The 26,879-nt window shown below is 34.1% G+C and overlaps 1 protein-coding gene across 1 annotated transcript in view; it reads right to left on the minus strand.

Moving 5' to 3' along the window:
• The window catches only part of LRP1B (LDL receptor related protein 1B), a 1,933,320-nt gene that overhangs the window by 557,053 nt on the left and 1,349,388 nt on the right, over positions 1 to 26,879 (minus strand). The window contains exons 33-35 of the mRNA XM_024122386.1: positions 26,143 to 26,283; positions 21,622 to 21,747; positions 20,429 to 20,560 (exon numbers count right to left, since the gene is read on the minus strand). Of these exons, the coding sequence (XP_023978154.1) occupies positions 20,429 to 20,560; positions 21,622 to 21,747; positions 26,143 to 26,283 (399 nt within the window). The remainder of the gene's footprint in view (positions 1 to 20,428; positions 20,561 to 21,621; positions 21,748 to 26,142; positions 26,284 to 26,879) is intronic.

The following is a 26,879-nucleotide window of genomic DNA, read 5'->3' on the forward strand; positions in this document are numbered from 1 at the left end:
TTTAAGGTAATTATCGATATGTATGTTCCTATTACCATTTTCTTAATTGTAATGGGTTTGTTGTTGTAGGTTCTTTTCTTCTTTTATGTTTCCCACTTAGAGAAGTTTCTTTAGCATTTGTTGTAGAGCTGGTTTGGTGGTGCTGAATTCTCTTAGCTTTTGCTTGTCTGTAAAGCTTTTGATTTCTCCATCGAATCTGAATGAGATCATTTCCAGCTAGAGTAATCTTGCTTGTAGGTTTTTCCCTTTCATCACTTTAAATATATTGTACCACTCCCTTCTGGGTTGTAGAGTTTCTGCTGAGAAATCAGCTGTTAACCTTATGGGAGTTCCCTTGTATATTATTTGTCATTTTTCCCGTGTTGCTTTCAATAATTTTTCTTTGTCTTTAATTTTTGTCAGTTCGATTACTACGTGTCTTGGCATGTTTCTCCTTGGGTTTATTCTGCATGGGACTCTCTGCCCTTCCTGGATTTGGGTGGCTATTTCCTTTCCCATGTTAGGGACGTCTTGTACTATAATCTCTTCAGATATTTTTCTGGGTCCTTTCTCTCTCTCTTCTCCTTCTGGGACTCCTATAATGCCAATGTTGTTGCGTTTAATATTGTCCCAGAGGTCTCTTAGGCTGTCTTCATTTCTTTTCATTTGTTTTTCTTTATTCTGTTCTGCAGCAGTGAACTCCACCATTCTGTTTTCCAGGTCACTTATCTGTTCTTCTGCTTCAGTTATTCTGCTATTGATTCCTTCTAGTGTAGTTTTCATTTCAGTTATTGTATTGTTCATCTCTGTTTGTTTGTTCTTTAATTCTTCCAGGTCTTTGTTAAACATTTCTTGCATCTTCTCGATCTTTGCCTCCATTCTTTTTCCGAGGTCCTGGATCATCTTCACTATCATTATTCTGAATTCTTTTTCTGGAAGGTTTCCTGTCTCCACTTCATGTAGTTGTTTTTTGGGGGGTTTTATCTTCTTCCTTCATCTGGCACAAAGTCCTCTGCCTTTTCATTTTGTCTGTCTTTCTGTGAATGTGGTTTTCATTCCACAGGCTGTAGAATTGTAGCTCTTCTTGCTCTGCTGTCTGCCTGCTGGTGGATGAGGCTATTTAAGAGACTTGTGCCTGTGCCTGTTTCTAAGGCTGTGTAACAAATCATTCCAAAACTTAGTGGCTGAAAGCAACAGTATTGCTTATGAACCTGCAACAGGAGCAGGGCTCAGCAGGGGCAGTTTTTCCTGCTCTGATGTCTCTGCTCTCCTTGACATCAGCTGGGGTGGGCAGAATGCTAGGGAATGTAATCATGTGAAAGCTCACTCATTCATGTACATGGGAAAACTCAAGCAGCTAGAGCTGGCACAGAGTTCCTTAGTACGTCTTAGTACTCTCTGTTTCCATGAAGTTAGTCAGCATGATGGCCATTTTGGAACAAATCCTTTGTCTTCTATGAAATACAATCAGGTTGGGTTAGATAATCTCTAAAGTCTCTTATCTCGGAAAGTCTTGTAAATTGCTGATTAAATGGAAACAGGAATAGCTTGAAAGAGATCTGAGACAGCTGGCATAATGTTAACCCATTGGGATGGAAGAGAACTTCAGAGAGTAAGTAATTCTGGAAGCGTGTAAAGCATCTAAATCAGCAAATTACCACATTTTTCAGTATTATGGATTATGTGTAATTGCAAATGTAGGACTATTTTTATAGGATGTAATTTCCAGGACATAGGGCAAGTTGATTGTTCCATGCCATTTAATCTTTCTGTTTAACAACATAATTAACATCATGGCTCATTTAAATTTTGAACACCTGATGTGATATCAAGAGTTGTCAACACATTACTATTGCTAAGATTAAAAAAATAAAAGTCCTAGGAGTATTTATCTATATATATTTCAGTACATTAGCAATTCATATAAAATTTAGTCATAATAGTATAATGCTCTTTTGTACATCCATCCTGATACTGTACGTTCCATCCAATACTGACTGGAGTGTAAGAATCAATGTTACCAGTGGGAAACTGTCTTTAACAACAAAAATTAGCCTGCCTGGAAATCTAGCAGATTACACAGATCAGTTATATGAGTACAGTGAAACAAGGCATGGAGAATCCACTAAGGACAAATGGAAGGAATCCACCTATAAACAGATGTATAAAATATCAACCAGTCCATTCTGATTTCAACTTTTACGTTTGTTTTAATGCATAATGAGTTATTTTGATATTATTATTCTGTATTCACAAACCACAATTTATATATGCAAAATGTTTTATGACTGCTTTCAGTAAATAGATGGCTTTCTAGTATGGGAAAGTTTATTAAACAAAGCATGGACACCAGCTGTTCCTTATTTCTTGCCATAAACTTATCTGCATTTTACCAGTTGAAAATTTTAAATCCAAAAAGGCTAAAATTGGGGACTTCCCTGGCTGTCCAGTGGTTAAGACTTCACCTTCCAATGCAGAGGGTGCAGGTCCAATCCCTGGTCAGGGAGCTAAGATCCCACATGCCTTGTGGCCAAAACGTCAAAACATAAAAAAACAGAAGCAATATTGTAACAAATTCAATAAAGAGTTTACCAATGTCCTTGCAAGGTCATATCATTTACCAATCCCAGCCTTGTAATTTATAGGTATTGTGATATGGGCCTGCCTTTGAAGTCTGCATGTTATGGGACTGTATTATTTCACACAAAAGGAAAATGACACAACACAAAAGGAATTTCCAGATTGAATTTCTCAGTCATCCCTAAAGTGTGACTGTAAATGTGCAAAGACCTTTAATATCTAAGTAACCTTAAAAAAGCAGTTCTTGGGTATCCTGAAATGTCTCTTATGGACGGGGCATAATTTCCCAGTAAACAGGAACCATCTCACACACTCATCTGTGACCTGAATGTAAAAAGATAACAACAACGACAACAAAAAAACCCTAATATTTGCCTACATAGTTATAATGTTTTAGGCATACATTATGTGAAAGTGAAATCTCCATAAAATAAATATCTGGAAACAGAAGTAGACTACAGCAACATGAATGAAACTTGGTTTTTAAAGTTAAATGAATAAGTGTTCAAAAATCCTTTTGATGATGACCACTATTCTCAATTTTTCCATCATGATTTTGGGTTTATTTTGAAATATAATTTTAGCTTCAAATTCCATGCAAAATGTGTATTCCATTCCTTGATATCTCAGTTGATGTAAATACAAAAATAATATCTTAAGAACTATTTTTCCCCCAGAAAATCTTCAAGTATAATTCATGCCAAGAAACTGAGCCATGATCTCATGGTTTCAAGCTTCCCCTGACATACTTGCCATATATACTTGAATGATATTTAAACCCCATTTTGAGGAGACAACATTTCCCTTAATAAAATCAAACTTTGATTTTCCAAATTTGTCAATGAAAAGAGATTTTCTACTTGGAGAAAGATGTTAAAACTATGCTGCCTTTGCTCTTCTCCCTGAAATTCATTTTCCTTTTTGGAATATTTCTAACATTAAAGCTGCTGCCACCATTGGGTCTCAGGAAAATCATTACAAAATACAACAGAATAAACTAATGCTCATATAAGAGATATATACAGTAGCAACAGTAGCAGAAGGAGCGCTTTGTTACAGTTAGCATCTCTTAATCTGAATAGACAAGTGTTCTATAATCAAGAACACTAAACAGCCACTGAATGAATAGGACTCTATTAAATCTTATTATAAAAAATAACATTAAAATGCCATGTTTTAGTATTTATTCTATAAAGGGTGATGTTTATTTATACATGCATTATTTATTTGTTCCAGAATAATTGTATGTTATAAAAGAATATCAAATCTTTTTATTTTATTAGACTATTTTTTTAGAGCAATGTTAGGTTCACAGTAAAATTGAGTGGAAGGTTCAGAGATTTCCCATACATCACCTGTCTCCACATATGCGCAGCCTCTCCCACTATCAAAATCCCACACTAGAGTGGTACATTTATTACAATTAAGGAGCCTCCATTGACACATCATTATAACCCAAAGTTCATAGTTTATATTAGGAATCACTCTTAGTATTGTATATTCTATGGGTGGGACAAATGTATAATGACATGCCACCATCATTGTATTATACAGAATAGTTTCACTACCCTGAAAATTCTCTATGTTCCACCTACTCATCCCTCCCTCCCCCTCTCCCCACTCCCAATCACTGATACCTTCACTGTCTTCATAGTTTTGCCTTTTCTAAAATGTCATGTATATCTCAAATCATTTTTTAGCTATAGTTTTGGAATAACATAGTCACAGAAACATTTTTCTGTTTTAGATAAAATTTTAAAAGTGTAAAAAATATTTATGTTTAATTTTCAGCTATTATTTTTTTCTGTAGCTAAACAACTATATAATCTTTGTGCACTCATTTAATGACTGTAGTAAAGTCTACTTCAAAATCTTGTCTCACTTCAGTAGAGACATCAGTCTCTAAAAAAATAATTATTTAAGATTTAGCCACTTGTTCTCATATTTCTTGCACAAATTTATGGAAACACTTTGTCAGAGTTCAGACAATGTCACTGATTCATACATACTTGAATATTAAATGTCAAGAATTCTACTTTCAGAATGCTGGCATGAGGAGCATAGTGGGTCCAATCTCTAGGGAAACAAGCAAAAATGGTAAAAATTATTTTTAAAAAAGTTTAAAATATCTCAAATTGACCAAAGAGTATGTGGTAAATGAAGAAAAAAATTATTCAAGAAAATTTACCAAATCTTGGTAAGAACAGTCCCCCCCCTTCACTGTATCAGTTCAGCTGGATGGAAGCTCTCCTATGGGCAGACATGTATAAGAAGATGGGGTTCTCTTTCTCCTTGGCTCCGAATAAGGAGTCTTACCAGACAAGGCAGGACACCAGCATTTCTCATGGCCTCCAAATCCAAGTTGCAGACACTAAACTCCTGGTGAATGCAGCGAAAGCTCAGGGGTTCCCTGCCTGACCCAGCCCGCAACTGTAGAGGGAAAGTTCTGCCTCAGGAGAGGAAGGCTGTGAACACTAGGATCTTGATTGCCCTACTTCCCCTTGTTGCTGGAGCAGAGTTCCATGCCAAGAGAGACAAGCCAGAGATTATCATCCTGTCTAATGCCAGGATCAGTGACTCACGGATTTTACTCAGAATGAGAAGCAGTCCATAAGAGTAGAGAACTCCAAGACTCTCCCCAAAGCAACTGACTTTGTTTGAAACAGAGTGTGGAAAAGTTCAACTCCAAGCGTGCTATCCAAAACAATGAAGATTTTTGTTGTAAGTAACTAAGAGGAGGTTTTACCTTATGAAAGCAACAAGCTAAACTGTAGGCCAACTAGCTACCCAGACAAAAACATGGAAAGAGACATCAAAGCTTTAACATCTGGAAATATATTAATGTAGTACATCATACAATCGGAACAAATAACAAAAAAGCTACATGATCGTCTCAATAGATAGAAAAAGCATTCAACCAAATTCAGCACTCCTTTATGATAAAAATATTCAATGAAATAGGAAAAGAGAGATCTTCAATCTGATAAAGGGCATCTACAAAATACTACTAATAAAAAATCAGCTCACATCACATGGTTAGTTAATATCTAAATATTGGAGGTTTCCCCTTAAGATCAAGAACAAGACAAGGATGTCTGCATACTACAGATTTTAGTCAGGGAAATTAGGCAAAAAAAGAAGAAAGAGGAGAAGGAAGAGGAAGAGGAGAGGAAAAAAAGAAGAAAGGAGAAGGAAGAGGAAGAGGACAGGAAAAAAAAAGAAAGAAGAAACAGTAGAAGTTGAAGTAAAAGGCATCCAGATTTAAAACAAAGAAGTATGCTCACTCTATTTGCAGATGGCATGATCTTGTATATAGCAAATACTAAGGAATCCACTACAAAAGTCTATTCCAACTAATAAAAGAGTTCAGTAAGGTTGCAGGATATGGGGTCAATATATAAAATCAACTGTACTTCTATACACTTACAATGAATAATCCAAAAAATAAAATTAAGTAGATACTTAATGCTTTCAGTAGGAAATAGGAATACAGTTAACAAAAGAGGTATAAAACTTATACACTGAAAACTGCAAATCATTTTTGAAAGAAATTAAAGAAGAACCAAGCACATAGGAAGATATAACACATTACTGTACTGTACTGGAAGATCACAATACTCCCCAGTTTTTTCTATAGATTCATCACAATCCCTGTTGAAATCTCAATTGGTTTATTTGCCAAAATTGACAAGCCAATCCTAAAACATGTCCGCATTAGGTCCAGGTTCCATGCCTGAAATTTACATGGCAATGCAAGAGACCAAGAATAGACAAAACAATCTTGAAAAAGAAGAACAAAGTTGAAGGACTCACACTTCAAATTTCAAAATCTACTACAAAGCTACAGTAATCAAGACAATAGGTACTCATAAAGATAGATCTATAGGTCAGTGGAATTGAATTTAAAGTCCAGAAATAAACACTCACATTTACAGCCAATTGATTTTCAACAAATTGTCAATACAATTCAATAGTGGAAAGAATAGCCTTTTCAAAAAATGGTGCTGGGATAACTGGATATCCACATGTAAGTCCACATATATATTCACATCTATATATGAAAATTAGGTCAAAATGGATCGACCTAAATATAAAAGCTAAAACATAACACTTAAAAGGAAATATAGCATTAAATTATAGCACCCTTGGATTAAGTAATGGTTTCTTAGATAGGACACCAAAGGCACAAGCAACAAAATTTTAAAAATGAATAAATTGGACTTCATTAAAATTTAAACTTTTGTGTTTCACACTACATCAAAAGGGAAAAGACAAGCACAGAATGGGAGAAAACTTTTGCAAATCACATACTTTATAAGGGATTTTATCTAGAATAAATAAAGAACTCTAGGAGTTCAACATTAAAAAAATTTAAAAATTGGGCAAAGAATCTGAATAGAAATTTCCTTCTCAATATATACAAATGACGAATAAGCACATCAAACAATGCTCAAAATCATTAGGCATCAGGGAAATGCAAATCAAAGCCACAATAAGATATCATTTCATTCCCATTGGAATGGCTATTACAAAAAAAAAAAAGATAATAACAATTCTTGGTGAGGATGTGGAAAAATTCAACACCTCACACACTGCTGTGGGAATGCAAAATGTTTCAACCAGTTTGGAAAAGAGTCTGATACTTCCCCAAAAGGTTAAACATAGAGTTACCATATGACCTATCATGCTCATTTCTAGGTATACATCTTAGGGAAATAAAGAACAAATATCCACACCAAAATGTGTATATGAATGTTCCTGGCAGCTTTATTCCTAATAGTCAAAAAAGTGGAAACAACTCAAATGTTAATCGACTAGTGAATGGATAAATAAAATGTCATATATCCATATAATATACTATTATTTGGCAAAAAAATAATTAAGTACTGAAGCTACAACATGGATGAACTTTATGCCAAGTGAAAGAAGTCCATCACAAAGGACCATTTACCAGACGATTCCATTTACCTGTAATGTCCGGAATAGGCAAATCTATAGAGAAAGAAAGTAGATTAGTGGTTGTCTTAGGGCTAGGAAGTTAGGAGAAACATGAGAATTACTAATGGGTATGGAGCTTCCCTTTAGAGTGATGAAAATGTTCTAAAATTAGATAGTGGTGATGGTTGCACAACTCTGTGAATATACCCCAAACCACTGACTTACGCATTTTAAGTATATTAATTCTATGGTAGGTGAATTATATCTCAAAACAGTTGCTAGTTATAAAAAAAAAAAAAGGCAATTGTATTTTGAGGAATTATCACAAATGTTTGAAAAGATTTACCGCCAAAATTTGGAAACAATCAAAATGTCCAAAAATATTGGAAAGGTCAAAATATCATGGTAATCCACATGATAAATAATGTACCCCTATTAAAAGTAGTATTTACAGATTGTTAATCACAACATAGCAAAGTGTTCATGTTAAAATAGTTAGAAAAAGATTAGGACAAAATTTTATCAATAGCAAGATTATTTGTATTTTAAAAACATAGCATGAATATTAATATTCCAAAATGTTAATAATTGCTGTTGTTGTAGTAATAGTACTGGTAATTTCTACTTCAACTTTGTTTCATCTTTCCTAATTTTCCAAATTTTCCATTATGTACAATTCTAATACAGAATTTTTAATAAATAAGTTATTTATTTAAAAATTGAGATCTGCCATCAATAAATGATTGCTGAACTAATGACTATTACTCCACAAGCTTATTCTAATAATGTTTTATGATGATTGAGCTGACAGATGTCTACTGTTTTATTTAATCATCATTATTTTGAGTTAATAGGGTTTCACATGAACATTGCAAATAGTATACAAATATACTCATTGTAATCCTTTATTGTATCTATAAATTCAAATCTGAGCCAAGCTCAAAAATATCACTTGCTTTATCACTAAAATGGTATTAATGGAAAACATTAAATGGAAACAACCATAATGCTATCATCACATTTTAAGTAAGGGTATTAATAAGAGTCACCAATAAATCTTAGCTCTTTTTCCTTCTAACCAGAATAATGTCTCATAAGTAATAAAATAAAATTTTTGAATTCTTTTATCCAGGATTTAGAAAATAGCTTTTCATATATAGTTAGAACCTTGAATTACTGTGGAATCACCAATTTTTTTTAGTATCTTAATATTTAATTTATAAGGAAAGCAGCAACATAAATAGAATCTGTCCTGTGAACATTTGTTTTTCCCCTGAAGAAAAGGATAGATTCACAATAGTCTACTTTCTGTACTCAAACTATGCAAATCTAATTATGATTCTGTGCATATAGGTTTTAATGACTGTTGACTAAGAAAATAGATGGTTTTAAAAAATAGCCTACAGGTTGTTACTGTTGAAGCTGTTAATAGTGGGAGTTGAATAGTCAAAAAGCTGGAAGAGACCCAGAGAAATCATGATTCAGAAGAGGTGGTTTGTTTGTTTTAACTCTTTAAAATACTCCAGAGCCAGAGATTTATAACCAGTAAGTAATCTATTCTAGTATTTAATATACTGACAATCAAGTTCAACTTCTGTTTCCACCTGAGTTTTTTTCTACTTAATTTACATCTAACTCCTCTCCTTCCGTCTTCAGTAAAATTAAATAATAAATAAATAAAACAAATAAAATTCTAGACTAATGAAATCAGGATTTTTTTTTCCCAACGTAGTCCTAAATGAACACACTGACAGAATGCTTTACCCATAGCAAACAAAAGGAGATAATGTGCTATCCTTGGAAGATTTGCATAGTTGCTCTGTGCACCATGGTGGGTGAGCATAAAGAACTGCCAACTGTTGCCAAGTATTTTGGAGCTCCCTTCCTGGACACAAAACTCTAGACAGGAACACTGGATGCAACAGAACTTATTCTAAGCGTAGTTAACATCAGTCAACAGAGCCTGCACTGGTGCCAAGAAGAAAGTAACTGTGCTCATAATTCTGTTGGTGTTACACACCTCTATATCCCCCAGGCAATCCCAGACAGCTTTAAGCAATTTTTTGGAAGAGGTTTTCTTATAAAGCTTTGGTGCCAGACAGCTGTCAGAAGATTTAGTGTCAGTTAACATTACATGAAGACTTCCCCAGACACTGGTCAAAAACTGTAAAGGTCGATTTGAGAGGGTTGCTGGCTTTTGTTGGAGAATTTTTCTGGAATCCTGGTCAAAAGTAAATTTGGCAAGTTCATGATATTAAAAGCCAGGTACTAATGAATGAGATGACCAGGATAACAAATAGTACCCTAATGAAAAAGACATTGGGTCTGCTACTTTCAAGGACAGTGTCACTAAACTAGAGGTGCATTTCAAAATCACTGAAAATCCATGTTAGATTTTTCTACCTTGGCACTATTAGCATTTGGGACTGAATAATTCTTTGTCGTGGTAATCTGTCTTGTGCATTGTTTAGCAGCATCCCTGGCCTTACCCAGTAGACGGCAGTAGCACCCTTTCCGTCGTGACAATGAAAAATGTTTCCAGATATTGCCAGATGTTATCTGGGACACATAATCATCCCCAGTTGAGAACCACTGCCACAGAATTACTAAGTTAGATACTTAGTACTAGGACCACCTACTACCCCATCCCCAGCCTGACTTTCTGAACCCCATGCACTGAATGGTCCAATATCTCTGAGCCTTTGCCTTATATAACACATTTGTTGTTGTTGAATACTCATTCATTCTTGGATAATTCTGGAATCTTTCCTCACTTTCATCTTACCCTAGCATGGTAGTGTGAAGAAAACTAGGGTTTGGGAAATATATATATATATATACACACACACACACATACATATGTGTGTGTATATGTATATATGTATGTATAAGTTCAAACCCCAGCTTTGTCCCACTCCATCTGTAAAGCATTTGACAGTTTACTTAGGCTTTATTATTTTTCTCTACCTGGAGCACTTCTCCAGGTATCCAAGGTTTACTATTAATTAGAGTTAAAAACGGATTCAAGGGCTTCCCTGGTGGCGCAGTGGTTGACAGTCTGCCTGCCAATGCAGCGGACACGGGTTCGAGCCCTGGTCTGGGAGGATCGAATACAGAAGTGTCCATATAGGAGCATCGTTAATAATTCAAACTGACAATCAAAATTCACCTCTTAGACACCACTGTATAGGGATAATATCAATAAAAATCTATAATATTGTGATAAGCAGCCTCTAATGTGGCCACCAATGTTCTGCACCAGCTGGTATTCATTCCCTCCTGTAATCCCTTCCTTTGAGTGTGGGCTAGACCTACTAACTAGCTTCTAATAAACAGAATATACTAAAATGATGAGATATCACTTCTGAGACTGGGTTGTAAAAGGTCTGGCTTCCAGTTCCTGTGTGCCCTTCTCACTCTTTTTTTCATTAGCTCTAAGGGAAGCTTGCAGTCATGTTTTGAAATGCCCTGTGGAGAGGACCTCATGACAAGAAACTAAAATAAATAGTCAGTGAGGAGCTGTGACTCTCAGTCAAACACACACAAGAAAATAATTCCTGCCATCAGCCACATGGATAATTTGGAAGCAGATCCTCTCTAGTTGAGCCTTATGATGAGACCACATATCTGGCCAATACCTTGAAGGCAGCCTCATGAGAGACCTAAGGGAACTCATAGACGCTATAAGATAATATTCATTGCTTTAAGTGGCTAAGTTTGGGTAATTGGTTATACAGCAATAGTTAAATAATATAAACGTAGTGAGATAAATGATTTTCTCTTTCTTCTCATTCTCCTTTTGACAATGATGATTATTATCATCATTACTCTCTCTCAGATGAGGCTGTACCATTAATCTTCTGCCCCTAAGTTTAGCAGGGGCAATTCTACAATTGTTGACCATATTATCATCATTCCCTCAAACGCTGGGCGCTGATATTGCCTATCAATTATCTTTCCCAATCATAAGTACAATAGAATTAAAATTCTCACTATGAAATTATCAAGGATCTGATGTTGATTACTCCACTATTGGTTATTCAATTCATGGCTTTTGTAAATTGCAAGGGCAAAAATCCGAATGCAAATCTTTAATGCAGAATTTGAGCATCGCAAAGTAACCAACTGTCCTCTGCATGCATATCTCATCCCCAAATCCAGTTTCTTCATTGTTAAAAATACGATCTTCTTCAACAGATTATTCTGATGATTTAAATTGCATAAATATATAAAAATTTCCAAATATTATTCCTGTAATGTAGTAAGTGCTTAATAAATATTAAGGGTTTTTGTGATGCTATTTTAATTTCTTCCTCTTCCAAACCTCCTCTTCCTAACCCACTCGTGGGTGATCAGTTCCATTTCTAGGCTTTCTACTTTAGCCAAGTCCCTGTTCTAAAAGTAATAAGAAATTTATAGAAATAATTAGTTCTTTTTTCCTTTCAAATCCCCCAAAGGATTCACTTACTACTTATGGCCTCTGGCTAAGAATGAAACCAAATGATAGAAAGATCGATCCATTCCTTATGATCAGTCCAAAAATCAATTAGGTGACTTTTCTTTTCCTCTTTTAACTAGAAAATTGTCTACTTGATAAAAAACTAATGGCCAAAAATCTCAGAAGCTGAATCATAGCTTTTAATTTTTTTTTCCAAAAGAAAGGGTATCAGAAAGAAAAATAAATTAGTATGCGCTTGGTTTTCTTAAAATAGGGGAAATACACTTTTTCAAGGTTAAAGTTACACTTTACAATATTAATGGTATCAATGTACCTAAGCTAAAGGAGACCTCCACATTATCATTTGCATATCCAGTTTCCACAAATAGATACCAATCTATTGTCTAATAGCGTATGAAATAATTTGAAAAACATCCAAAAGATTGACCTATCCATAAAAATATTTTCTTCACATGTCTTTAATGGTGCTTTAGTTGGATTTACAGTATTGGGTTAAGATACTGTAGAGGCCGTGACAGTGAGAGGCCCGCGCACCGCAATGAAGAGTGGCCCCCGCTTGCCACAACTACAGAAAGCCCTCGCACAGAAACGAAGACCCAACACAGCAAAAATAAATAAATTAACTAATAAACTCCTACCCCCAACATCTTAAAAAAAAAAGGAATCTTCTTAATTTGATAACATGTATCTACAAAAAAACAGCTGACACTATACATACTTAATGGTGAAATCGTGAATGTTTAAAAAAAAATGGATTCAAGACCATGATCCTGGTTCTTTACATTAATTCATCCTCACTTGGTTTAAACCAGAATACAGAAGTGTCCATATAGGAGCATCATTAATAATTCAAACTGACAATCAAAATTCACCTCTTAGACACCACTGTATAGGGATATTATCAATAAAAATCTATAATATTGTGATAAGCAGCCTCTAATGTGGCCACCAATGTTCTGCACCAGCTGGTATTCATTCCCTCCTGTAATCCCTTCCTTTGAGTGTGGGCTAGACCTACTAACAAGCTTCTAATAAACAGAATATACTAAAATGATGAGATATCACTTCTGAGACTGGGTTGTAAAAGGTCTGGCTTCCAGTTCCTGTGTGCCCTTCTCACTCTTTTTTTCATTAGCTCTAAGGGAAGCTTGCAGTCATGTTTTGAAATGCCCTGTGGAGAGGACCTCATGACAAGAAACTAAAATAAATAGTCAGTGAGGAGCTGTGACTCTCAGTCAAACACACACAAGAAAATAATTCCTGCCATCAGCCACATGGATAATTTGGAAGCAGATCCTCTCTAGTTGAGCCTTATGATGAGACCACATATCTGGCCAATACCTTGAAGGCAGCCTCATGAGAGACCTAAGGGAACTCATAGACGCTATAAGATAATATTCATTGCTTTAAGTGGCTAAGTTTGGGTAATTGGTTATACAGCAATAGTTAAATAATATAAACGTAGTGAGATAAATGATTTTCTCTTTCTTCTCATTCTCCTTTTGACAATGATGATTATTATCATCATTACTCTCTCTCAGATGAGGCTGTACCATTAATCTTCTGCCCCTAAGTTTAGCAGGGGCAATTCTACAATTGTTGACCATATTATCATCATTCCCTCAAACGCTGGGCGCTGATATTGCCTATCAATTATCTTTCCCAATCATAAGTACAATAGAATTAAAATTCTCACTATGAAATTATCAAGGATCTGATGTTGATTACTCCACTATTGGTTATTCAATTCATGGCTTTTGTAAATTGCAAGGGCAAAAATCCGAATGCAAATCTTTAATGCAGAATTTGAGCATCGCAAAGTAACCAACTGTCCTCTGCATGCATATCTCATCCCCAAATCCAGTTTCTTCATTGTTAAAAATACGATCTTCTTCAACAGATTATTCTGATGATTTAAATTGCATAAATATATAAAAATTTCCAAATATTATTCCTGTAATGTAGTAAGTGCTTAATAAATATTAAGGGTTTTTGTGATGCTATTTTAATTTCTTCCTCTTCCAAACCTCCTCTTCCTAACCCACTCGTGGGTGATCAGTTCCATTTCTAGGCTTTCTACTTTAGCCAAGTCCCTGTTCTAAAAGTAATAAGAAATTTATAGAAATAATTAGTTCTTTTTTCCTTTCAAATCCCCCAAAGGATTCACTTACTACTTATGGCCTCTGGCTAAGAATGAAACCAAATGATAGAAAGATCGATCCATTCCTTATGATCAGTCCAAAAATCAATTAGGTGACTTTTCTTTTCCTCTTTTAACTAGAAAATTGTCTACTTGATAAAAAACTAATGGCCAAAAATCTCAGAAGCTGAATCATAGCTTTTAATTTTTTTTTCCAAAAGAAAGGGTATCAGAAAGAAAAATAAATTAGTATGCGCTTGGTTTTCTTAAAATAGGGGAAATACACTTTTTCAAGGTTAAAGTTACACTTTACAATATTAATGGTATCAATGTACCTAAGCTAAAGGAGACCTCCACATTATCATTTGCATATCCAGTTTCCACAAATAGATACCAATCTATTGTCTAATAGCGTATGAAATAATTTGAAAAACATCCAAAAGATTGACCTATCCATAAAAATATTTTCTTCACATGTCTTTAATGGTGCTTTAGTTGGATTTACAGTATTGGGTTAAGATACTGTGCTTCATTCAAACATACTAGTAAGATAACTTGTCAATCTCTTAGCAGCTCTTAATAATTTACTATGAATAAGTGTAACCAGGCCTTTTGAGAATAGGGTTCTAGGTATCTCAATCTTGATAAGGAGAAGAGTAGAGAAAGACATGAGTATCAGATATAAATGTATAAGAGATTCCTGAGCTGAAAATCCTGAGCAGCTAGAAAGAAATATAGCAGAATAGAGTGACTCAGGAGAGAGAAAAAGAAAGGTTCCCAAACAGAGTGGATGTACTTCATGTGAATAAGTACAAAGCTGGTGTTGGGACCTTTCATTTTCATGAGGAGTGCTAACTGCCTAAGAAGTTTCAAAAGACTTCATGGTTCTTTCAATAACAGAGAGAATAATATATCCCAAATAAGTTGACCAAAGTTTTCATGATAGTAGGTCATTGCTGTGCATCTTCTAGAGCTTTTGGTTTCAGGTAACCTATTGAGGAATCCAGATGCCTAACAGAAGCTTGCTTTGTTTTGCTTTGTATTTTATGTTTTGAGTTCAGACATTATCCAAAAAGGATATGTGAAGTATTTCCAATAATTTTTTTGACCTATAATGACTTATTGTATGCGTGGTTATATTCGTTTCCTCATGATGTTGGAAAGTTTTTGTTTTCTTGTGGTAGTTAATACTTTACATACTGAAAGATTTACTGGACTTGACCATCTACAAATACATACAAACTGTTCTCATGAGTTGAAAATATAGTCTTGAAACAAATTTGAAATGACAACACAAAGTAGTATCCTTTCACTGTCACAAGAACAGAAAGTGAACCAGCCCCCAAAATTCACTTTGTAGCCAAGGAAATGGTTTCCATAAAATTGAAAAAATGTCTCAAAGCAACAGGATTGTATTTCTTAAGCTATTGCTGTTACTGACATAAAAAGAATTCTTTCTATAATTCTTCTTCAGCCTTGGTTGGTGACAGAGTGGTTATTAGAAAAAAAATTGTAAACAGCTCTTTTCTAAGCCTCCAGGCATAATAAAAAAGAGACTCTCACTTGAGTGTCACCTGATTCAATTATTAGATGGGTTTAAAGTAATATGATTCAGTACATAAATCAAAATAAAGCATGATCTTTTACCAGTACAAATTTGCAGAAGTGCAATGTAGTTCCATCAAGTAATGCCAACAATGGTCTAAATAAAATTGTGTTTAAGTGGTTACAAAGGCAAGATGGCATAGTGTAAAGAATTAAAAGTAGGACACTCCATTACCATACAGCCCTTGATCTCTCTGGGTTCCAGTTACCTTATCTGAAACATGAGGAAATGCCACTAGATTGTGTCAAATGTTCCTTCTAATTCTAACATTCAAAGATATATGCAAATGTTGTGGAACTATTGAGGAGAAAATCTTTCACGTAAATAGGTGATATTCAACCATGTAAATATGGCAACAGTATTTTGCCACATATTCTCCTTCAGGGTTGTTGCAGTTTTTTTTCAATAGACTATTTTTTACAGCAGTTTTAGATCCACAGCAAATTTGAGCAGGAGTCCCCATATACCCTTTCCTTTCCTACACTCACAGCCTCCTCCACTATCAACATCTCATACCAGAGTGGTACATTTGTTACAAGTAATGAACCTACACTGACATGTCATAGTTTATATTAGGATCTATAGTTTACAATAGGATTGAGTCTTAGTGTTTTACATTCTATGGATTTTAACAGATGTATAATGTTAAATGTTCCTTCAGTTTTTGTATTGTCTTAATAGCCAGATCACTGTGTGATGCTGTAAAAAGGCATTAGAATTCCCCATAGTAAGTGTAAAGCAATGACATCCAAATAATGGTACTTTGATGCTCTTTTTAAAAAAGAAAAAAAATTCCCATAGATTATCCGTTCATGCATTACCTCAGAAACTATTTCTAGTTTATCTTTGTCCCCCATAGCAACTTAGCTGTGATGTACTACTCCTAGCAGATAGTAATCAACATTTGTTAACATTGAGTTGGATAACTCCAATTTGAACAAAAAAGATAAAAGATGAAAAAAGAATATAAGCTGGAAAAGTTCAGTCAATCACCATTCTCTGAGTAGAATTTCCTCTAGTTAAGTAATATCCTACTATGTGATTATTGTGAAAAAGTCATAAATACTCCCAAGGTGTGGGTGGGGGAACTGAGTAGAGCATTACTTACTGGAGATCACATTACTAACTGGAGCAGTGAGCTTTATTTTGAAGGCTTTTCCCCTAACTAAAATATATCTTTTAAAACATCAAATGCAGCATTCATTCATCAGGAGGAATATCACCCAGCAGGCCAGGAATTTCAAAGCTTAATATTTTTTTTCCAGTGGAATGGGACTTTTCCAGTGAAGTGATAAGAATGCTTTGAACATTTAAAAAGAGCCACAGGGTCTTCTTTCTTCTGTGGATAGTATCCAGAATTGCTTCATCTGGTGAAAGAAATCCTTTCACTGCAGAAAACTTTAATTCATTACAACCAAAACCCAGCAAGATTCAGATCTGTTAATCCTTGTGAAATGTACAGGTTTGAGCATATATTTATCCCTGAGAATTGTGGTAGTGAATTGGTATTATATAAATTATGATAGTTATACTTAACAAGTGATCCCCCTTCACACAATTTCCTTATTATGTTTAGAATAAGGGGCAACTGTGCTCTTTCATTTTGTCATCCTTACCTTTGATTGATCCTGAAGTGAATGCAGTTAATGAAAGAAGAGGAAATAGAATGTCTGCAAAGGGAACTAGTAGAGGAAGAACCTATAATCAGGTTATAAAGGTCTTGATAAAAAAAATAGGGGGTGATGTATCAAAAATTTTCTCTATCTCTCTGGAGCAATTCAGTTATTTTCCTTCCTTCCTCCCTAAAGCAGCTTCATTCAACCAAGTCACAGAGCTTGTATGTTGTCTACAATGCTATTATGAATCAAGTTGCTGACATTCTTATGCTCATATATTTTCATAAAATGCAATTATTAAAAGATCAGATTGTATAGTAGATGGAAGCACAAATGTACGTGGAGACATGGTTGAAACCTCTTGATACTACTGCCAGCACCACCATCATCATTAGTGTTTCAGTTGGTTTATTGTCTGCTAGCCTCCAAGGTTTACATTTAATGACTTCAAATAGCTGGTGATGTTATTTAATCTTTAAATATCTGCTCTACAGACTATTCATTATCATCATTAGTAGTAATAAGTTCATTTTCACTAGAGACGTTTACTAATGTACTCTTTCTGTCCTCAAGAAGTTAAGAAACAACTATACTCTATGCAGATAACTGAATAGAAAAACTACTATCAGTCAAAGAACAGAAAATGAAATCTTTGCTAACTGGGAGCTTAAACATAGCTTGCAGAATATGTTTGTAAATATATATCACATATGCTAATTTCTACAATTTATTACTTTCCATTATTAGGTATTGTTACTATTTTCTGAGCACTCATGTATATCAAGCACTGTGCCAAACATTTACAGACATCGATCTAAATATCCCCAAAAGTGAGGAAACTGAGCCTCAGAAAAATTAAGTAATTTACCCAAGGTCATAGAACTAGTAAGTGGTTAAACTGGTTTTAGAATCCAAGTTGTTGCAAAAGTCTGGTCTCTTCCCACCGTATGTTTTACTGGCCCCTAGGTCTCTGGCCCTCTTAGATTTCAAAGCAAGTTTTATCTTGCTATTTTCTGATTAACAGTAGAAATTTTAATAGACTCTTAAACATTCTAATTTCACGTGACTATTCCATATGCCTATATCCTTTTGCATTTAGAAGAAATTGGTTTTCCAAAAAGAATTCCTTTCTAGGAATGTAATTTTAAAATATGGCAGGTATAATATGAAGAATACAAAGTTTTAACTAATAAGTAGTAATTGCTCTATGGAAAAACTATTTTGATACAAAGTATGTGTTATAAAATATTAGTAATTACTAAGGATTTAGAAATAGGGAGAGTACTATTCTCTGCAAATAAAATTATCTGCTCTTATGGCACATTATATGAAACTTAACAATTTCAGGGCCAACATACAAACCTTGGAGAGTGAATTCAACTCATACAAATAATCAGTTTGCCCTTAAGGAACAAGAGATTTAAAAATGATCTAATCAGGACATTTGACCAAATGGCTTATTTGATATTTGTATTTGGAAATTTATCAAATACTTCCAAAAATCATTATGGAGTCTTTAAAAGAATCAACTATGTGATACCGGCTAAAACAAGGGACTGTGTGTACTTAGTAAAAATATATACACATATATAAATACACCCTTTTCAAGAAGTTCAAGTTTTTCTTAGTTTTGCACCTATTAAATCCTATATAATAAAATTCTACAGAATAACATGTACGTGAATAAGAGGCAGGGTGGATTATGCATGGTAGGGTAGTGAGCCTTCCACAAAAAATGAGGTTGGATCAAAGAGCCTTGTCTGATCAAAAATCACACTGATTTTGGCAAAATTTACATAATGCTCAATAAAATATCCTATATTTGTTCTATATTTCCTTTTGGAAAAAGCCATTTTAAAAAACATAGGAAATTTGCCTCTTTGTGATTCCAAATATTCGGTGCAAATAATTTTCTTAAGAAAAGTCATCTTTGAACCATTTTTAAAAATCCCCAGTAATTCACTAATTTGTAGCCAAAAATTCATTAACACATGATTGAACAAAATGTGTTAGAGCCAAGGGAAATAATAGGCTTACTACCAGAAGCCCATGTGCTGCTGCTTAAAGATTTTTTTAAAGATTACAGATCAAAGAACGATTTTTTTAACATCTGATAAAATTGTCTTTACACATATAAAAAAATATACTGGGAACATGCAGTACATCTTCAACACCAAAACATTAACTCAGGAAGCATATGATTTAGTTGGATGAGAGATGGAGAAATTTGTTTTTATAAATTTAATCCTTCAAGTGTAGAATAATAAATATGAATAGTAATGAAAGAAGTATACCCAATGCTTATGCTATATCTGAATTTAGCAATTAGAACAAAAAATTTATTTCCTTCAATAAATTTAACAGTTTCTACCATCAATTCCCAATCACACAAATTCTTTTTTTTTTTAGCCTTGCCGTGCAGTTTGTGGAATCTCAGTTCTCCAACCAAGGACTGACCCTGGGCCATGGCTGTGAAAGTGCTGAATCCTAACCACTAGACCACCAGGGAACTCCCCCCAAATTACATATTTGTGTTAGCCACAAAAAAACAATAGTGTCCAATCTGCTTTCTTTCACTGTTTGCTAAAACAAGAAATTAAGGTAAAATCTGACTCTGAAATGATAGCTACTGTATTCAAAAGTAATATAGAATGGTTTAGCATTTATAATTGTTTCCATTATTTGGATTTCATTTGCTATTACCTGTATTAGAATAGATAACCACATCCTGGAAAATATTTTTAATAAGATTATGTTTAAGTAAATAATAAATCAAAATGCTTTATTTTTAATATTTATAGTTGGATAAAAGTAAAAGTGTCATTTGAAAGATAAAAAAAGATAGAAATAAAAATGAAGCAACCAAATGCCAGTCATGGCATTTTAATGTACTTGCAATTCAAATGTTATATGTTAGAAAAATTCTGCTTCATTTTTTTCAGACAAAACATATTTACAACAATTTGTGTTAGGCTTAAAAATTCATTTCTGATTTGCTTTCTTATTCCTCATCTTGACTATCAGAGTACAGATGGAAAGGTTATATTTCCATCATGTTTAATAAATCAAGTGAAAATATTATACATAAATTATGAATAAAAGCTATTTACCTGCATGGAAATCTATTCCCACAGCAAATGAAGTTCCTGATATAGGCATCAAGGCATCCATTTTGTCACTTGGTTCCAGAGGTATTCCCCTGATTCCTTCATGAACAGAATACATAAGAAATGACTCTATACCTAAATTTAAAAGGAAACAAAAACAAAATGAATATATAACATTAAAAACATTCCATTAGCAGGAGGTGGGTATCAAGATGGCAAAGTAGAAAGACCCCAAACTCACCTTCTCCCACGGGCATGCCAACATTACAACTACTTACAGAGCAACTATCTATGAGAACTATCTGAAGATTAGCAGAAAAGGTTTTCCACACCTACAGATATAAAGAAGGAGCCACAATGACATGGCTAGGAGGGGCAGAGACATGGTCTAGTCAGGACACAAACACACCCCCAGGTCAGTGACCCCCAAACAGGAGAGAAGTCACAACCACAGAGGTCCTCTCTGAGGAGTGAGGGGTCTGAGCCCCACACAGGGCTCCCCAGCCCAAGGATCCTGCACTGGAAAGACAAGCCCCCAGAAAGTTGGGCTTTGAAAGTCAGCTGGACTTGTTTTGGAGAGACATATTGGAAACAGAGGCTTCTCTCTTAAAGAGTGCACACAAAATCTCACATATTCCAAGTCCCAGCACAGAGACAATAGCTGGAAAGGTACCCGGGTCAGATCCACTTGCTGATCTTGGAGAGCCTTCTGGAGAGGCAAGAGGCCATTGGGAAGCCCCCCTGGGGACTGACAGGCTGGCAGCAGCCACTTTTGGGATCTTGGGATACTTTTCAAACTAGTCCAAAAAAATTCAAGAGGAAGAACACCTCCAAATTCATTCTATGGGGACAGCATCACCCTAATTCCAAAACCAGACAAAGATGCCACAAGAAAATAAAACAACAGGCCAATATCACTGATGAGCATAAAGGTAAAAATCCTCAACAAATATTAGCAAACTGACTTAACAATACATTAAAAGGATCATACATCATGATCAGATGTTATTTCTGCCAGGGATGCAAGGATGGTTCAATATCCATAAACCAATCAATGTGTTACACCACACTAACAAAATAAAGGAAAAAAATTATATGATAATCTCAATAGACACAGATAAAGCTGACTTTGGTTGCCTAAAATCTGTATGGATGAAGTAAATGCATCAGAACTAAGATTTTTCAAAACCTCATACCTCGACATGACATGCGGTTCTTTTGGAGATAATATCCAACTGTACACATGCAAGTCCTTGTAGTTTCAGATGTTGGTAAACAAAGCTGAGAACATCCACCATTATTTAGTTGGCAGGAATTGCTGCCTGTAAAGTAGGAAAATAAACAAAAGAAACATAAAAATGAAAAAAACTAAAGAAAGTATAATTCAATATCAGTAATTTGAAGAAATATTTATGCTATTATTGATTTATAAATGCAGTTGTTTCATATTGGTTAGTATCATATTTTATTCCCTCAAATAATCTGAAGTAGCAGATTATGGTTGAAGTTTCTCCTTCCAAAAAAGCACTGCATAGTGATTACAGACAAGAGTACTATACTCAATTTATAGAATCAATTTAACTTTGAATACAATTTGAATACAATTCAAAGTTGCTAAGAGATTAGATCTTAATTGTTCCCACCACACACAAAAAAATGATAATTATGTGATGTAACAGATAGCACTATGGTGGTAATCATATTGCCATATATAAAGTATCAAATCAACACATTATACATCTTAACCAACATTATCTGTCAATTATATCTCAATAAAAATACATTTACAATAAATAAATAATTTTTTTGTAAAGTAAAATACATGAGAGGATTCATAGTTATAGAAGAGCAAAAGGAAATTGGTGTGCCGTGAATATGATCATAGGTCTTTGTAATATTTTAAGATCACAGAAACAAGGAAATCTCTTTTCTGACTTCTAATTTCACTTCAACTCTACAGTTACTTCCTTTTCAAGAATACTTTATCCAAATGTATCAAATAAATAGTTGTTAATTTATATTACTGACTCAACTCAAAGATTATACTATTGAAAGTAAGGAGGTACATATATACATATATGTATAATTGATTTTTTAAAAGCAAGGAACTAAAATTTGCCATTCCAAGGAACATAATTCTTCCAAAATAGATTTAAAACATACCCATAAGAGTTATCTAATTAACTGGCATATTAATTTTCCTTATTCCTGTGAGGTAGCAATGACAAATATTAGGTAATCACAGGTCAGAATTCTATAAAGATGGTCCATTAAATTTACTAGGCCCAATGTGCTAATTAAAGGTGGTAACATAAAGTTAAGTAATTTACAATCTTATCCATCAAGTTCATTAAATATCTCCATTTTACAACATTTTTATTATTCTAGGGCATGCAATGCCATTTACTGGATGTTCAAACTCTGATATGAAGTACAGTAAATCCAGTGAGAATTACAAAGCATTATGAAAGCTATATATCAATAGAGCTCTATGGAATATTCAAAATACCAATGCAGCTCATTATTTCTAATCTCCCGAATTCAAGATAGTCTGATGGGATTTAACTGTTCAATCAAACCTCTCACAAGGGCTTCCCTGGTGGCGCAGTGGTTGAGAGTTCGCCTGCCGATGCAGGGGACGAGGGTTCGTGCCCCGGTCCGGGAAAATTCCACATGTCGCGGAGCGGCTGGGCCCGTGAGCCATGGCCGCTGAGCCTGCGCGTCCGGAGCCTGTGCTCCGCAACGGGAGAGGCCACGACAGTGAGAGGCCCGCCCCCCGACCGCGAAAAAAAAAAAAAAAAAAAAAAAAAAACAACAACAAACTCTCACAAGTTCTGTCATTTTTTGAAGTGTGAAATAGTCTCAACTGGGAGATTTCTCAACAGATTTACCACATTTTCTGCTCATTTCTTATACCTGGCAGTTGCTCTTATGTAGGTCCACAAACTAGGATTTGAGTTGCCCTGAACTTCTGAAATGATTACCTTTATCTCATATATAAACTAATAGAGATTCATTGATTTATTCCCTTTTTTCCAAGCTGACTTATAATACCAAGATGAATTTTCAGGTCTATGATTATTTTAATAATGAGACAATTGTATTTATGGATTTACAGTAATTCCACACTGACCATGTACATATTTCATTTTATAGAAAGCATGTGAATGTACATTAATGCAATGCCAATCTATACAGATACGCATTTGGATATAAATTTACTTCAACTACCACTAAAGATTGGAAAGCTGGGAAGAGATTGACAAGTGATACTTGTCTATAAAGTTTGAAAAAACACCAAACAGAGAGTAGGGGAAACAAGGGAATTGAAGAAGTAAAGAAAAATGGATTAGAGTTGATTTATAAAAAGAAGAGAAAATGAGGCGTTATATAACCTTGATAATATCCAAAATACGTGAAAAAAGAAGAAAAAGGAGATCCTGGGACTGTGCATTTTAAACATAGTAGTAATAATTATTTTTTATAAATAATAAAATTAACTATGTTAATGTTGTACAACAATAAAACAATCCATGTATCATTTGTTTAGTCTCTAAGGGAAAATGATGGTGAAAAGAAAAGGCAAAAAAAATAAAACACATCATTATTTTAATAAGTATCTTTGCCTATTAAATACAGATTTGATGTCAGAAAAATATAGAGAGATTTTTAAAGTAATAATTTAGGTAGTGAATATCTAACAGGTTAGAAATACTGGTTTGGCTTAATATTTTTTAATGATATTGATGTTCAAACCTCATTCTTAAATTCTCTAGTGGAAATAGAAAGTCCACTTGACTAATGAGAAGTCTCAGCTCTCCAGTGATCTGTGTCAAAAATGATAAATGAAGTAGCTAACTGTACTTTGAAATCCAAAGTGGTAGGAATGTTAACACCTTAAATAGTCCTAAATTGCTCATATTTCATACTAATGAAGCTTTTAAGCTACCTGCTGTGATTCTGTTAATGGGACTGTCTTTAATACAGATGCTTTTATCAGCATATTCTTCCAGTAAAAACAGTATTTTCACTGCATTTTAAGCTTAGTTATATTATACCATAAATTTCTAAGTGTTAGAGGGCCCTGTCAGTTTGGTAATACTTTCACAGTGCATAGAAGCTACAACTCTACCTATAGAATCAAATCCTTAAAAGATGAGGGGGATCTTGTTAAAATGAACAATGTGAGATAAGCATAACACAATGAATTTTTCTTCAAAGAAACTATTGTAAATGTACCTACAAAAATTCAATGTATTATATTAATTTACAATTTCAAAGTATGTGTTTGTTCACATTTTAAAAGAATAAATATAGATTTTTAAAAAAATGTTTGGAAATATAATCTCTCTCTAATTTGTATTTTATAATGTGTATTTTCAGATATAATCTCATTCAGTATAGACTATGAACTAAAGTTTATCATAGTACTGTAAGTTTTTACCCTTAACAGATTGTATTGAAATCCACAAAAGTGCCATATTTTATTTATTGAGTGCCAGTATTTTATTCCCAGTTAAATAATCTATTTTCCATGACTTGAATGCCACTAAAATTATTTTGATACAGAAAATTTTCTATTAAATAATTCCCAGTGAAAACACTCCTGTTCATTATTATAGACAATGACCAAAAAATATATATATGTATCAGAGAATAAGTACAGATTTTGTGCCTAAGAGTTTGGGTGTCAATGTCTTCTCAACCATGAATGGATCCCAGTAATCAGTTAAATGATTTTACAAGGCAATTCTTTTCTCTTAAAAATATTTTTTTCCTGAAAAAGAAATATTTCCTGCTGCTCCTGGCAAGAAAGGATTCCAGACCAAAATTTGACCCATGCTTTTTTCAGAAAAGGTAACCATGAATCTGGTCTTCACTTTGTCTCCGGCTGTGCACGAATGGCTCTCAATTGGTATCTCCAATAAATTCTGCACTATTCTTATCTCTACTCTTACCTGCTTTGATCTACATGCCCAAATCCTTTAGATAAAAATCCTTTTAAGTTTTCTTGATATTTTTTTCCTAAGCAGAAAAATATATGAAGAAAAGGATTTCATGGCAGAGATTTAAGTAAGATAGTAGAATATAGAAGAACATTTTTTCTAGGAAGGGAGTTCTGCTAATGTCATGGATCATGAACCAAAAACGAAGAAAAGACTAGCAGGTGTAGGGCTGTACTGGCTGGCATCTCTAATCTAATTGCCATTTGGGCAATGTGACAAGTCCACGTACGTAAACCATCTGTTAGTTCTCTCACTCCATTTCACTGCACACCATTTGGACAAACAAAAACAAAAAAGCAAAATGCTTAGAGCTAAACAATGTAGTCCTTTGGTTATGAAATTCTTGTATCAACACAGTCCATTTGAAGTCCCCTAGTTCATTCTGTTTCTGGGCATAATTATACATTGAATATATTTTACTGGGATTTTTTCCTTATTCTTATACTTTCAAATCAAGAACTGAATAAGACCTCTTTGAAGACCTGACAAATAAAGATTCCTTGGGCAGCTTTGCTAATGTTTTGAAAGCTCATTATATACCTTACGTTAAAGGCATTCCTTCTACAGTATTAAGCAGCATTTGCCACCCCCCCACTTTTTTTTACTAGAAGAAAAATAGGAAACTTCAATTTTTGACTTGAGAAAATAATATGAAAAGAGAGAACATTATATATTCAAAAGGCGGCACAAATGCGTTACCGTGTGACTTACCTTGCTGTGCTTCTTTATCATACACTTTCATATGAACGACCCCAGAAGTCTTATTTCTTAGAACAGTGGGGTTTCTTCCATCTCTTTTGCTGCAGGTTCCCAGCTGAGCTAAGTTTTGGTCTGCCCACCACAGTTTCTTATCTATAAAAATGAAAAGATTTTTTTTATGAAAAAGATAATTATATTATTAAATAATAATAAAGAACAATTAAACTCTAGTGCTTTCTGATTTCTTATGTTAAATTCCCAAACCCTGTTTCTATGGGAATGAGCAAAATCATTTTTACTTTTTAAAAAAAAATTTTTTTTTAATTTAATTTAATTTATTTTTTTATACAGCAGGTTCTTATTAGTCATCAATTTTATACACATCAGTGTATAATGTCAATCCCAATCGCACAATTCATCACACCACCATCCCCACCCACCCTGCGGCTTTCCCCACTTGGTGTCCATAAGTTTGTTCTCTACATCTGTCTCAACTTCTGTCCTGCAAACCGGTTCATCTGTACCATTTGTCTAGGTTCCACATACATGCGTTAATATACGATATTTGTTTTTCTCTTTCTGACTTACTTCACTCTGTATGACAGTCTCTAGATCCATTCACGTCTCAACAAATGACCCAATTTCGTTCCTTTTTATGGCTGAGTAATATTCCATTATATATATGTACCACATCTTCTTTATACATTCGTCTGTCGATGGGCATTTAGGTTGCTTCCATGACCTGGCTA

This window comes from Physeter macrocephalus, chromosome 2 (genome assembly GCF_002837175.3).
Source record: "Physeter macrocephalus isolate SW-GA chromosome 2, ASM283717v5, whole genome shotgun sequence".
Lineage (NCBI taxonomy): Eukaryota > Metazoa > Chordata > Mammalia > Artiodactyla > Physeteridae > Physeter > Physeter macrocephalus.